We start from the raw sequence: 12,162 nt of genomic DNA, 5'->3' as shown, positions 1-12,162 counted from the left end.
ATTTTATTGAAATCATAAACAAAGTCCATCACATCAATGAACCCTGAACAAAAAGAGGATTTTATTGAAGTCAAATACCAGAATAAATGAAGGCCACGCCCATCACAACATTTATGTTCATTTCATGATGAAGTAGATGAGGATAAGCTCATCGTCACAAGTAAATTCACAACACAGTCAGTCTTTCACTCCGTCTCAGGACTAAGAATGAAACTTCTACTCTGGTCCAAACCTGCAAATCATCAGTTAGTTTAAATTAATGTGAAAGCTTGTGTGAAGAGAAGGAGGAAGTGGGCTTTTTCTGTCACCATGTTGGCTCCTGCTGCTGTACTTTAATGCATGTTTTCAACATGACAGCACATAAGTCCAGACTGAAACAAGTGTGGAGACATTAAGAACTCAGAGTCAGGATGGTGGACAGGATCTCATCTTTCATCATGGGTATAAAAGTGTTGGAAACTTTGGGAGGATTTTAAAGGCAAAGTTATCAGCGGTTGACAGATATGTGAGGTAGGTGTCTTCATCTTGGAAATACTACGCGTTACTCTCTCAGAACAGATCAACCAGAAAGCAGTAGTGAGTAAAACTGACTGCAGCTTGCACTTATTGTTTGATTTTTTGGGTTTAATTACAGTTTGACTGTAATTAGACAGGCAGAGTTTGCTGTATACCTCCAGATACACATATTTACTGCAGCCATGATGTGGAGGGTTGGAATTTCACTGGACACAGATGATCTTTATTTGTCATCAACGGGAGTTTGATCATAAACAAACAAAGTTAGGAAAATCTGGGCAAAGAGGAACAAAAGAAACACACTTATTTGGAAATGTAATGTTTGTATATCATCGTCCTCCTTCTAAAGCTTTATAGATTATGGATGAAAATATAGAAAAACAATTGCATTGACATGAATCACTGATGAAATGAAAAGGCAAAGCAATATTTAAAGTAAAAGTACCTTTACTTGTATACAAACTCTGCTTCATAAGCAGCTTTACATCCTGAACAAAACTCCAGGTTAATAATTAAGACACTGAAGTTTGACTCCTTCTGAATGATCACCTTTGGATTTGACAATTTTGGGAGTCCGTGAACATAAATCATAACAGCTTTAATAGTTTGATTAAAAAAACAAAACATAATAAAATAAAAAGTTTAGTATTTAGTAGCTTGCTTCTTGTTCACAATAGACTCTGTAGCAGCGTGCTTTTTAGTACATGCTCACTCACGCAGGACCTCTTTCCCCTAAATTCTACCTATTACAAATGAATTAAAGTATTTCTGTCCTCACAGTGATCAAACCTGCTTTACGAGCAGACATGAAGGTCTGGTGATGACCTCTGGGCAGGTTTGCTTGAAAATCGTTAATGAAAGTATTTTGTGTTAACAGCTGATCCTTGAGTAATAGATTACATTTGTTTAAAGTGAATGTGAAAACAGCCCAAATTTAGCATTTCCACTTGTGGCAGTGCGGTAGGGTGGTTTTTATTAAACAGGTTGCAGACCATGCCACCTGGGGAATTTTGCCCCAGGGGATAGTTAGTAAAATTGAAAGGACAAGCAGATTCACTCACAACTCAGGGCTGAAGACGTGAACTTTATTTTAAATGAATTAAAAAGGGGTGCTGTAGTCATTAAAACCAGGGCAACCATGTAAAAAAACATATAGTGAACAGGTGGGTTGCTATTGCTGGGGAGGAACAAAAAGGAATAACTACACAGGAAGCAGGGGGTTGGTCTTACCGAGGCAGCCAGCAGAAAATAGACCTCAACCTAATACACCACGTGCCACACCAAATGTGAGTGACACTTCAAAGAAAAGGGAAACACCACCACCAGGGAGTCTGGCTGCCAAACACCGAGGGCCCATAGCTCCTGTCAGGCACAAAACAAAAACAGTAAATACCCCCAGCAATAGGACAATAACATAAAAACATAAAAAATTCATGAGCGCGTGACAACATCCAAAGCTGTGGCCAAAAGCCCAGGCAGGCCTCCATGGGTCAGCTCATGACTCAATGATTAGGGTGGACCTGAAAACCCAACTCAAATTCCCTGAAACCATTGCTGAGTCCACCCTTTGCCCACCTCTCCCCCCTGTGCCCTCCCACCATCAAATATAATACAGCCATCCCAAAGCATTTTTACAAACGATTGTGCAGCTTCAACTCTCACAGCGGCTTGGTCACCACCGTGGCGCCATTAGCAAGACCCTCAGCCCTGATCAGCTTAGTGGACATTCTAAATGTGGTAGCGCACCACTGTACACCAGATTTTTGATGCTATTGGATGGGTTAATGCGGAGAAAAATAAATCTTTAGGAGACAAGGAGAGACAGCATTTCAAACTGAGTGACAAAAAGAAGTATGGTCGTGAACCGAGACCCCACAGCCTTGGAGCAGTCTTGACCACTATCAGTGAGACTACGGAAGAGCCTTAGGACCATTTAAGAAAACAACCAATTATAGGAGGTTAAAAATAAAACAAAATCATCTGCACTTTGGGAAAAAAGTCAAAATTCAATGTCAAGATTATTAAAAAAGTTGAACTACAACCCCACCTGCAACCCTGAACTGGATAAGCGGGATAGAAGATGGATGGATGGATGGAAATGCAAACCGTAAATGTCTCCTCTGGTACATCCCTAATCTTTTGCCCAATTAATCATACTGAATTACATAATTATAACTATTTAAATTTGCTCACTGCTTCTAAACATCTGATTTTACACAGGATTTCCGTGATTTAGAATTAGATATTTTACATTCCTAAAGCCTACAGGCACCACCAGGATTGGTGCCTCTGCCCCTAATACTCCATAAAAAGTCAGTGAGGAGCGACAGAGCTGCGCTGCACTGTCACTTCAAAGTCTTAATACTGACAACTACACTGTTTATGAGTTAAAGCCAATTCTGAATATAGTTTCAGCAGTTCATAAAACTGCTTGCAATGCCTTTCGTAGATGCAGTCACATGCACTGCCGATTTAGACTTTCTTTTAAAGTGCATGTCGGAGAAATAAATCTTGAAATTGTATTACAATATTTTTCCTCAAAGTGCAAGATGAATTTTTTTTTACCTCCTGGAACTTTTTTTTCTTGAGTGGCCCTAATACTCTTTCATAGTGAGACAGCCTTAGTGACTCTCATCGAATAAGCAGAGGTTACGTCTGCCAATCACAGAGCAGGGAGCTGCAGTTCCATCGCATCATGAGAACATTAGACGTGAGATTGAGATTTCATTGCAATTTCTGAGCTAAACAATGACAATAGATATATTTTCAGGGGGGACACTTTCACCCTCACTTCTGCCCCTCCCTCTAATAGATTTTCCTTTCCCCCACTCCTCCCAGAAGTCGTGCCTTAACCACACCCCCTTTACCTGTCAAAATAAGTTTGACAAAAGGGTTTTCCATCCGTTCTCTCTGGTGGTGGGGTACTGTAGATGGAGATGGCGTACCATATGTTTGGCCCTTGAAAGGGGAGGGAGGGGCTTTGCAGGAAATTTCATATGTAAAGCCTCCAGCCTCCTGGATATCCCCGGTACATGTAAGAGGAACCGGCACCTCTGGTAGAGCTTCAGGGGGACAAGCAGTGTATGAATGCTTGTCAGACGCAGGCGGGGAACTGATCACTCCTGGTTGGATTGCCTGGGTGGGGGTGCCAATGACCCAATGACTCCAGGCACCATCACTGATGATATGCATCAAGAGATGTTTCCAACGAACAAGCCCATGGCAACACATTTGTTATTCCAGTCTTGATGCGCTTCCTGGTTTTTAGTATATGAAAAAGGTTCGAAGGTACCTCATGAACACAATATCTAGCGGTTTGTTGTTGGGTTTGTTTGACTTGCAGCTGCCTGGAGATGTGTGTTGAAGGAGCACTGTGCTGTGGCTCGGAGGGAGCTGGCAGTGCACATCACTTCAGCTCACTCACATCCAACAGAGCTGTGACACAACGGGAGGACCTTCAAATTAATCAGGCATCATTTCTCCTCCTTTTAACAAAGGCTGGAATACGTTTCTATGGATGTAACTTTTTCGGACCTTACCCCACCAGGGGTATGTGGAGTCCAGCAAGGGATGGTGGTACTTTTTGTGATGTGCAGAGCTAACCCATCCAGGGACACTCATAATCAAGGTTGCTTGGACATGCCTCTTTTTTGACTGTCATTCGAGGTTTTTCATTGATATCGAGGCTTCAGTGCTCTCGATGCTGCCACTGTGACCCCATGTATAGGGAAGGAAGATGTGGGAGGGAGGGAGGGAGGGAGGGAGGGAGAGAGGGAGGGAGAATATGATTTCATTTACTTTCTCTAAATAATACCAGTAAACATGGCATGCTGTCTTTTCCAGGTGCAGCAGCTGATGAAAGCAGCAAGCAGTGGTACCAAGAACGGCTTGAAAAGGACAAAGTTAGCTATGTTTCGGAGAGTGTCATTCCTGCAGAAAAAAGTCTTCACAGGTACAAAATTCCACAGAAGTCCATTCCTCATACGATAGGATGGGATGTCTTTGTTTCTATTGTTGTCATCTCGTTTCATTTATTTGGATCTCCATGAGCTGCAGCCTAAGCAACAGCTCCTCTTCCCGGAGTCCACCATAAGCACAGTGAACAATTTACACATAGTCACTCCACACTTGTTCATATGTTATTATGCACAAGGACAAAAAACTGTTACAAAGCACATTACAAAACATAAATACGTTATGAACCTTAATTAATCACAGTCATTTACCACAATGGCCACATTGACAAAAATAAAGCAAAATAGCACCCTTCCAAAGATGCAACATAACATTATTAAGGACGTGACACATAACACAGGATCAGGTTTATTTGATTGAACCAAACTGAACTGGTTTGTTAAAAGCCCGCAAAAATACAAAAAGTGTGAATGGGAACAATACAGATCAGTACCAGGGTATAAAATATAGCATATAAAGTACAATGTCCATAAAACACCCATTTGTAGTGTGAGAATCTGAATTGCAATACAAAGATAGAAATCATGTAAGTGTAAAACTCTGTTATCTACACATGGACCAATGCCGTCTCACTCCCAATTGTGTGATACCTCCACTGCTGAAAAAAAGTCATTTCACAAAAAAAAAAAAAAATGACAATGTGACATGGGCACAATTCGTCTGCTTATTTTTTCTGCGGGCAGACTTCAGGTCATGTGACTGCTGAGTTACTCCTGACAGGAAGAGTAAAACGTCCCTTCTATTTTCTATAGAAATGCCTCTATAAGATATCTTGTGGCTTCAGCTTGATTTTGATAGCTTTTCCAGTGACAAATGTTCATGTTACTTACATGGTATTCATACGATTAATGTTGTTGATTTGTACATTTTTATTGTTTTGATGTACATTCATTCAGCTTTCGCTACGAACCTAGATTTTTTGTGGTTGCTATGGAAGCTCTCAACATGGAACCAGAAGGAAGTTGACGTCACGTCACAGCATTTGACGACAGATATGCTTTTATACATTAAATAATGACTTCAGTTTAATTTTCAAAACGTAACTAAATCTTTTAAAAATGAATGAAACAGATCAAGACATTTTAGCCACAATACAAATGACCAATGAAACGATCTTTGACCTTTACATCAAAACAACCACATAAATCACCAGCGATGCTGCTGCTGTTGTTATTGAACATTGTGTAATTCTCTTCCATATCTTCCAAATCGTACAACAACTAAACAATATTGTTAACCACGTCACATACAGAAACTCCCATGATGCACTGCAGCGATCCACCCCGTGATCACGGAGCCGATCGCTGCAGTGCATCATGGGAGTTTCTGTTTGTCGCGTTTTAGATGTAATTAATGGGAGTTATATTAGGTTTGTAGAGTTGGTAATGACTGTGTTGTGTTTTTGTTCCTCTGTTGATGTAGTTAGTTAAGTCATTTAGTTTAGTTGGGTTTATTAGTTGTGGGTGGGCACCCAGGACCGAAGAGGGTTTTGTGTGGGGTGTCCTCCGGCCATGGTTTTCTGATTGGGTCGTCTCAAAGTCAAAGCTTAACCAGTTTGTAGTATGTGCAACAGAAAAGATCTACTGGTTGAGCTGATCTGTTACTTCGCTTGTTGAAATTGCAAAGTGGTTGTCAGTTTACTTGCTTCTATTCACAAAAGATTAAACATGGAACCTTCTGTGTTACAATCCACTGCTCTTATTAAGTTCATGCTCTTAACAACAACAGATGTCACAATGTCAAACTGAATAACTCACGCAGGCGAGTTTGAGACCCCTGCCGTAGAGAAAAGAAAAGACTATGATGTCATTTATGGAGCTTTTGAACCTGGACAGGAACCGGTGAGAATCTAATCCAGGGTCAAGACCCTCAGTAATGTGGTTCTTAATAGAGAAGGGTGGAAGTCATGAAAATGTATGCATGGATTTCAGAATTGATTACAAATCTTCTTTGTGCGTTCTTTTCAACATGGCCTATATTCTCATACACAGCTGAGAACATGTCAGAAAGCAGCTCTGGAACATTAAACAGTGGCGGTTTGTGGTAAACTTCTTAGGTGGGGCTCTTCATTATTATTTAATTTTAGTCAATGTTAACTTTATTTAAATACACGTCGTTTATAAACTACATTACACAATCTGGCCTTTGTTAGATTGAGAGGCCCCCAGTGATTAAAACTTAGTTCTTTTAATATCTTTTATTGACATACTTCTAAACAAATACAAGCAGAAGCCTCATTAGTCCCTTTTAGAAAATGAATGTATTTCTGGGGCTGTTTAGGAAAAACAAAAGGTATATCAGGTGTATTTTAGAAGAGCACATCAATCCATCTTTTAAAGCATTTTATAATGCTCAAAAAAAGAATTGCAAAATAAACTGTGCAATTTTTTAAGCCCTTAGATTTTCAGTCATTAATAAATACGAACATATCTGAACATTTTCATTAGCAACGCTGGACACATTTGCAAGATTCTGAACACATTTCTGTTTGTGTGCATTTAAAAATAGCTATGATGGAGAAGTTATGAACTTGATCTGCAGCTTTTCAGCCAGATGTCTCATTTCAAACGGTAAATTAGAAGAGAGGTAACAGAGTTAATAATCAGAGACTCGCCGCTTGTTGTCTTCGTCTCAACATCTCGTAGAAACACGCGCCAACAAACCAGAACGGACTTTAAGCCAATCACTGAGCTCTGGGCGATTTAAAAGTCGCCACAAGTCTCGGACATCAAATGACACTGATTGGTTTAATTTCATGTCAGTCATAGTGTTGATCAGTAATTGGCGAGACCGCTCCTAAACCCCGCCTCCTCAGGGCGGCTTCTACATCGCCCCCTGCTGCTCACACACACACACTACTGGAGAGAGAGAGAGAAATCAATAATTCTTTTATTGAGGGTTATCTATAGAAGATGAAGCAAATACAATTCAAGGCCCATTGTTAGTTTGTTGGCATAAACATATTTCATATCCAGAATTACAGTATATTAATATATTTTATAAAAATAAAAAAATCTTCAAGATCCCAGGGAGGGCTGCGCCCTGGCGCCCTCTATTGGCGAGCCTCCACTGAGATTACGTGAAACTCACTTCAGCATGCTGACCTAGTCTATGTAATAATCTATTTTTAATGGACCGGTTATTCTAGTATAAAACAAATCCTAGTAGTCAAGCTGGTAAGAAATAAAATGAGCTGCAGGTGAAGATGTAGCTGTCTTTCTGTGCTGCTCTGATGCTAACGGGCTGGGGAGTGAAATCGTGGTGTGTTTAATTTTCCAGATGAGGGGAAAGATAATGCAGGTTATGAAGATGTGGCTGTTTGTAAGCTGAAGCATCCTCCACCACAGCTCTGCCCAATGCCAGAGGGCCTCAGCAATCAGCAGGTATGTCTTACGAGGTATTCTCAGTTCTTCTTCATTTGAATCTTCAGTTTTCAAGAAAATCCTGAGTTTCAGAGTCAGGTTCAGCACACACAACTGGAACTGACTGGTGCCTGCATTTGTTCATCTTGATCAACGTTATTAATTAGGACATTGAACAATTAGAAAAAATAATTCAAATATATATGTAGATTTATGTCGTGGTGGATGCTTGAAAACAGTGTGATGATATATTTCTGACATAAAGTATAAAGTCTAGCTTTGACTGTGATTCCTCTGACTTGTTCAGGTTGTCAGACGTCTCATTCTCAGCTCCATTGTGCAGAGCGAGCGCAATTACCTGGACTCTCTTCAAAGAATCCTCCAGGTGAGTTTTTCAGTGTGCAGAGTTTGAGGAAGGATCGCTTACTTCTGACATTGAGAGCTAACAACAGAGTGACTTGATGTAAAGGAACTTTCTATGTGTGGATAAGAATTAGTTCTGCACGGTGGTTTCAATGCTCAGCACTCTTCTCTCATCACAAAGATGTCCCAGATTGGCTGAGGGGGTCTTTCTTTGTGGGGTTCCCTCCCATGAATCCATCACCTGTTCAGGTGGAAGCTGCCTTTATCCATAGTTGGCCAGGACATAAGTTGGGTCATTTTAGAAGACAGAGAAGTTACTGTCAATACTTTCACTGTAACACTTTGGGTCAGATGGAGAATCTTTACAGGGAACAGCCTGGATAATAAGAACTTACAGCAGCAGAACTATGATGTACAAGGTACATGGAATCATTCATTAGAATGACTTTGAGTCCTAAGGCCTCTGATACATGTAGAACACGCATGAACAATGTTGGACTTAAATATAACAGCAAGGGTCATCACAGTTGGTCTGGAAATAAAGAAAAATCATTCTCTCTGTTTCCACGCAGCTGTATTTGATAAGATATTTATTATCCAAGTATAACTTTTAACATCAATTTCATGACATGACCCAGCCATAACAAGATAAAGAAGCTGAAAGAACCCCTAATCAATCCTCTTTGTCTGTCAGGAGTACCAGAGACCTCTACTTGAGCCTCCTCGATCGATCTTGAACCCAAAGAAGGTGTGTCAGATCTTTTACCGCCTGCAGGAGATCTACCAGTGTCACTCCATGTTCCAGATCGCGCTGGGATCCCGCGTGGCCGAATGGGATCGCAATGAGAAGATCGGCGACCTGTTTGTAGCCTCGGTCAGTGACTCCATCAGTACTTGCTTTTGAAATTTCTGCTGTTCTTCCCTACACCCTCCAGTCATGATGTTTTTGCAGCTCTTATAGGGCCTGCCCTCACTAGAACACTGTTCCATGCAAACATATCGCTTTTGTCTGATCATCCATATGGTGCATCGTTTTAGCAGCCCGAAAATGTTTTTTGGTTATTTTTTTTGAAAAGGGCTAGAATGGGGACATTTCAAAACGACTCGGCTTCAAGGTGTGGATGGCAAAGAGCCACAATTGCAGAAAAGTGATGGATATGAAGAGGAGCAAGAGTATTCTCCATGTCTTCTCCATTTTTGTGTTCTCTGTGTCTTCTTCTGCATTTCTTTTGAGTTCCAGCACCACCAAAGAGCCTGGCATAGGTATTACATCATTTTGTGGACAGAATTTTGTGGACGGGACCTTAGGGGCCTTTTACGTTGAAATAGTCCTGGACTCAGGTCACTTGGGGTGGGGGTGAGGTGGGTACACAGCACGTTTGGGACTGGATCAAACCACCTCAAAAATGTCTCGCAATAACAACAGCTGCTGGTTTGGGGTGCTATCACCCCCAAAACAAACACTGACCATAGAAGAAGTAAAGACCGAAAGCGGAAGTCCCGCTGCTTTAGCCCGTGGTAGTTAGGCTAGTTAGCTTGTGGCTAATTGGTAGCCACAAATAACCACGATACATAGTCTTCAGACCAGATATCAATGAGAGTCTTCCTCCCTACTTCTTCCTCTCTACTCCACGACTTCCTGCGAGATATTTTCCCACTTTTTCTTTGTGCGTCTGCTTCTTCTGATTTGTGCGGTTAGCTTTGTTTGTTTACTACCCAGAATGCATTGTGCTCTACATCACTTCGTCTCACTCTATCCTCTCACTCCGCCCGCTGGAAAGACCGTTTGCTGGAGAAGTGAGACTCACATTTTCAAGGGGACCAGAGATCACGTGTTAGATCCGGTTCAGAGTTTGCGGCAGCGTTCAAGACGCCCAAACAAAACATTTTTTCCAGAAAACTCCCTGAAGAGAACTCTGGATCAAACAGGGAAATGTTAACACCCCCTTTTTGTGCAACAACGCATCTTCAATGAAGGCATGAAGCATTTGACTCCATCAGGCCTTTTCTGTCTCATTTAAGGGGGGTCAAACATGAGGCCCGTGGTCTGGTGATGTAACCTTAACCACAGTTTTTTCCACTCTGCGAAAACATGCAGCACACACTGCAGGGGGGATCCCGAGGAGGCTGTTATTGAGATCAGGGCCCGTGAGGAGACCATCATTGAGTGACACTCCGTCGTAAGAGGCACTGCTGTCAAAAATCACACAGATCTTATTGGTTTTTTTGGGATGATACACCCCTAACAATCGCAGGTACCAGCACTCTTGTTCAGGTTTCAGTGGTGGGGCAACCTCTGCATGTCTTCTGTCAAACATCTTTGCCATGAACTCCAAGAAGTATGTCTTCATGAGTGGTCGTTTTCCTAATGTGCGATGAGTGAAACAAGACGGTTGTGCACTTGCTTCCTGTTGTTTGGCAGCCGTTGTCTTGGTACTCGAAAAAGTAAAGCTGCTACCCAGTTTTTGGAGCTGTTCTGGTGGCATTCAACCTCCATTATGCGAAGAAACTCCATATCTTCAATGGGTGGCTCAAGTTGTGGTCTTTGGGAGTTTTTGCAAAGAGGTTTTCACACAGGCTGTCTGGAGTGAGTGCCGCTAAGTTGGATGAGGAGGACAGATTTAGATGCTGATGCTTAGGGGCCTGATTGAACACTTCTGTAATTTTGATCTGGTTGTTGCATGGTTCGAGATGACTTGTACGACCACTTTCTAGAATGGAGGTTTTATAGGCGTTCACCTGCATCGGTCTGTGAGCCCCTCCAAGGCATACATCTCCGATGATGACCCATCCTAAATCGAGTCTCTCGGCAAATGGTGCATTTCCTGGGCCACTAATCTGTTCTCTGACCTTGTGTATCTGCAACAACAGTGTCCAGCGGGAGCTGGATCTCCTCCTCTCCTGTCACTGAGAGGAGCACCTCGTCGAAAAAAAAAACGTGAGGCTGTGTCGCGCCCACATTTCAATAAACCCAGTCAACAAAACAACCAGTGTGCACAAAGTGGTGTATGTAAACAATAATGGGATGATTTGCGACAGATGAGAAATTTTAATATTGCAGGCTTGTTGAGAGTCAGGATTGTCACTACGCTAACTCAGCTGTTTCCAGCCCTCATGCGCGACAGAAACTTAAACACTCTTGATAATATCATTCTTTCTGCATGCAATTAAGCACACTAAATACAGGGTCTTAATAAACCAGGCCACTTGGCTTTTCCTGTCTCTTCCTCACTTTAATTTCACTGTTGCAGGATGTCAGTCTGAGCAGCTCCACGGACATCGGAGGAGGCTTTGTGTCAATGTGTCCTAACAAGCACTGCATGGAGCTTATTGACGCTGAGAGCTCAAGAAAACTTACGTTTCTCCCTCGTGTGGCTGTGTTATCTGGATTCTTCATCCTCTCACAGCCCTGCTTGTCTTTGTATACAAAGTTAGTAGGAATAAGACTCTTTTTAAAGCTGTGCACTCAAAGTTTCTACTTCACAACAACCAGAAACATGAACAAGATTTACTAAACACTGCAGACAGTGAGACAAGTTAAGTGTGTCTGATAAATCTCAGCTCAGCATGAAGTTACTCCTCTTTTCCATTCACTCAATGAGTCACTGCAACCCCCAAACTCTGAAAGTATTTACTATGTTGTTCAGAGAGAAATAGCAAACATCATTAGTGTGAGAACGCTAAGTAAAACATTGAAATCTCATTTCATGATTTGAGTCATTTGAAGTTTTTTTCAGACAAAACTTTTCAATAATGGTTTTTCAAAAGTAAAAGTAATGATGTCCCTTTTTGTTTGCAGTTTTCCAAGTCCATGGTACTGAACGTGTACAGTGATTACATTAATAACTTCACCAATGCCATGGGTCTCATCAAGAAGGCCTGCATCTGCAAACCTGCTTTCCTGGACTTCCTCAAGGTGCTCAAAAGTTCATGTAAAACCCTGTCA

General features: G+C 41.6%; 1 protein-coding gene across 1 annotated transcript in view; it reads left to right on the top strand.

The window, feature by feature from the left end:
* The first annotated feature begins 261 nt into the window (after nucleotides 1-261).
* The window catches only part of LOC308112720 (rho guanine nucleotide exchange factor 10-like protein), a 34,107-nt gene continuing 22,206 nt past the window's right edge, over nucleotides 262-12,162 (top strand). The window contains exons 1-6 of the mRNA XM_080468451.1: nucleotides 262-510; nucleotides 4,360-4,468; nucleotides 7,771-7,874; nucleotides 8,161-8,238; nucleotides 8,911-9,090; nucleotides 12,016-12,132. Coding sequence (XP_080324577.1) covers nucleotides 4,372-4,468; nucleotides 7,771-7,874; nucleotides 8,161-8,238; nucleotides 8,911-9,090; nucleotides 12,016-12,132 — 576 coding nt within the window. The 5' untranslated portion in view covers nucleotides 262-510; nucleotides 4,360-4,371. The remainder of the gene's footprint in view (nucleotides 511-4,359; nucleotides 4,469-7,770; nucleotides 7,875-8,160; nucleotides 8,239-8,910; nucleotides 9,091-12,015; nucleotides 12,133-12,162) is intronic.

Source organism: Lipophrys pholis, assembly GCF_963383615.2.
Source record: "Lipophrys pholis genome assembly, chromosome: 8".
In the NCBI taxonomy this organism is placed as follows: Eukaryota; Metazoa; Chordata; class Actinopteri; order Blenniiformes; family Blenniidae; genus Lipophrys; species Lipophrys pholis.
The sequence above is the reverse complement of the archived record's forward strand: the minus strand, read 5'-3'. Positions and strand labels throughout refer to the sequence as shown.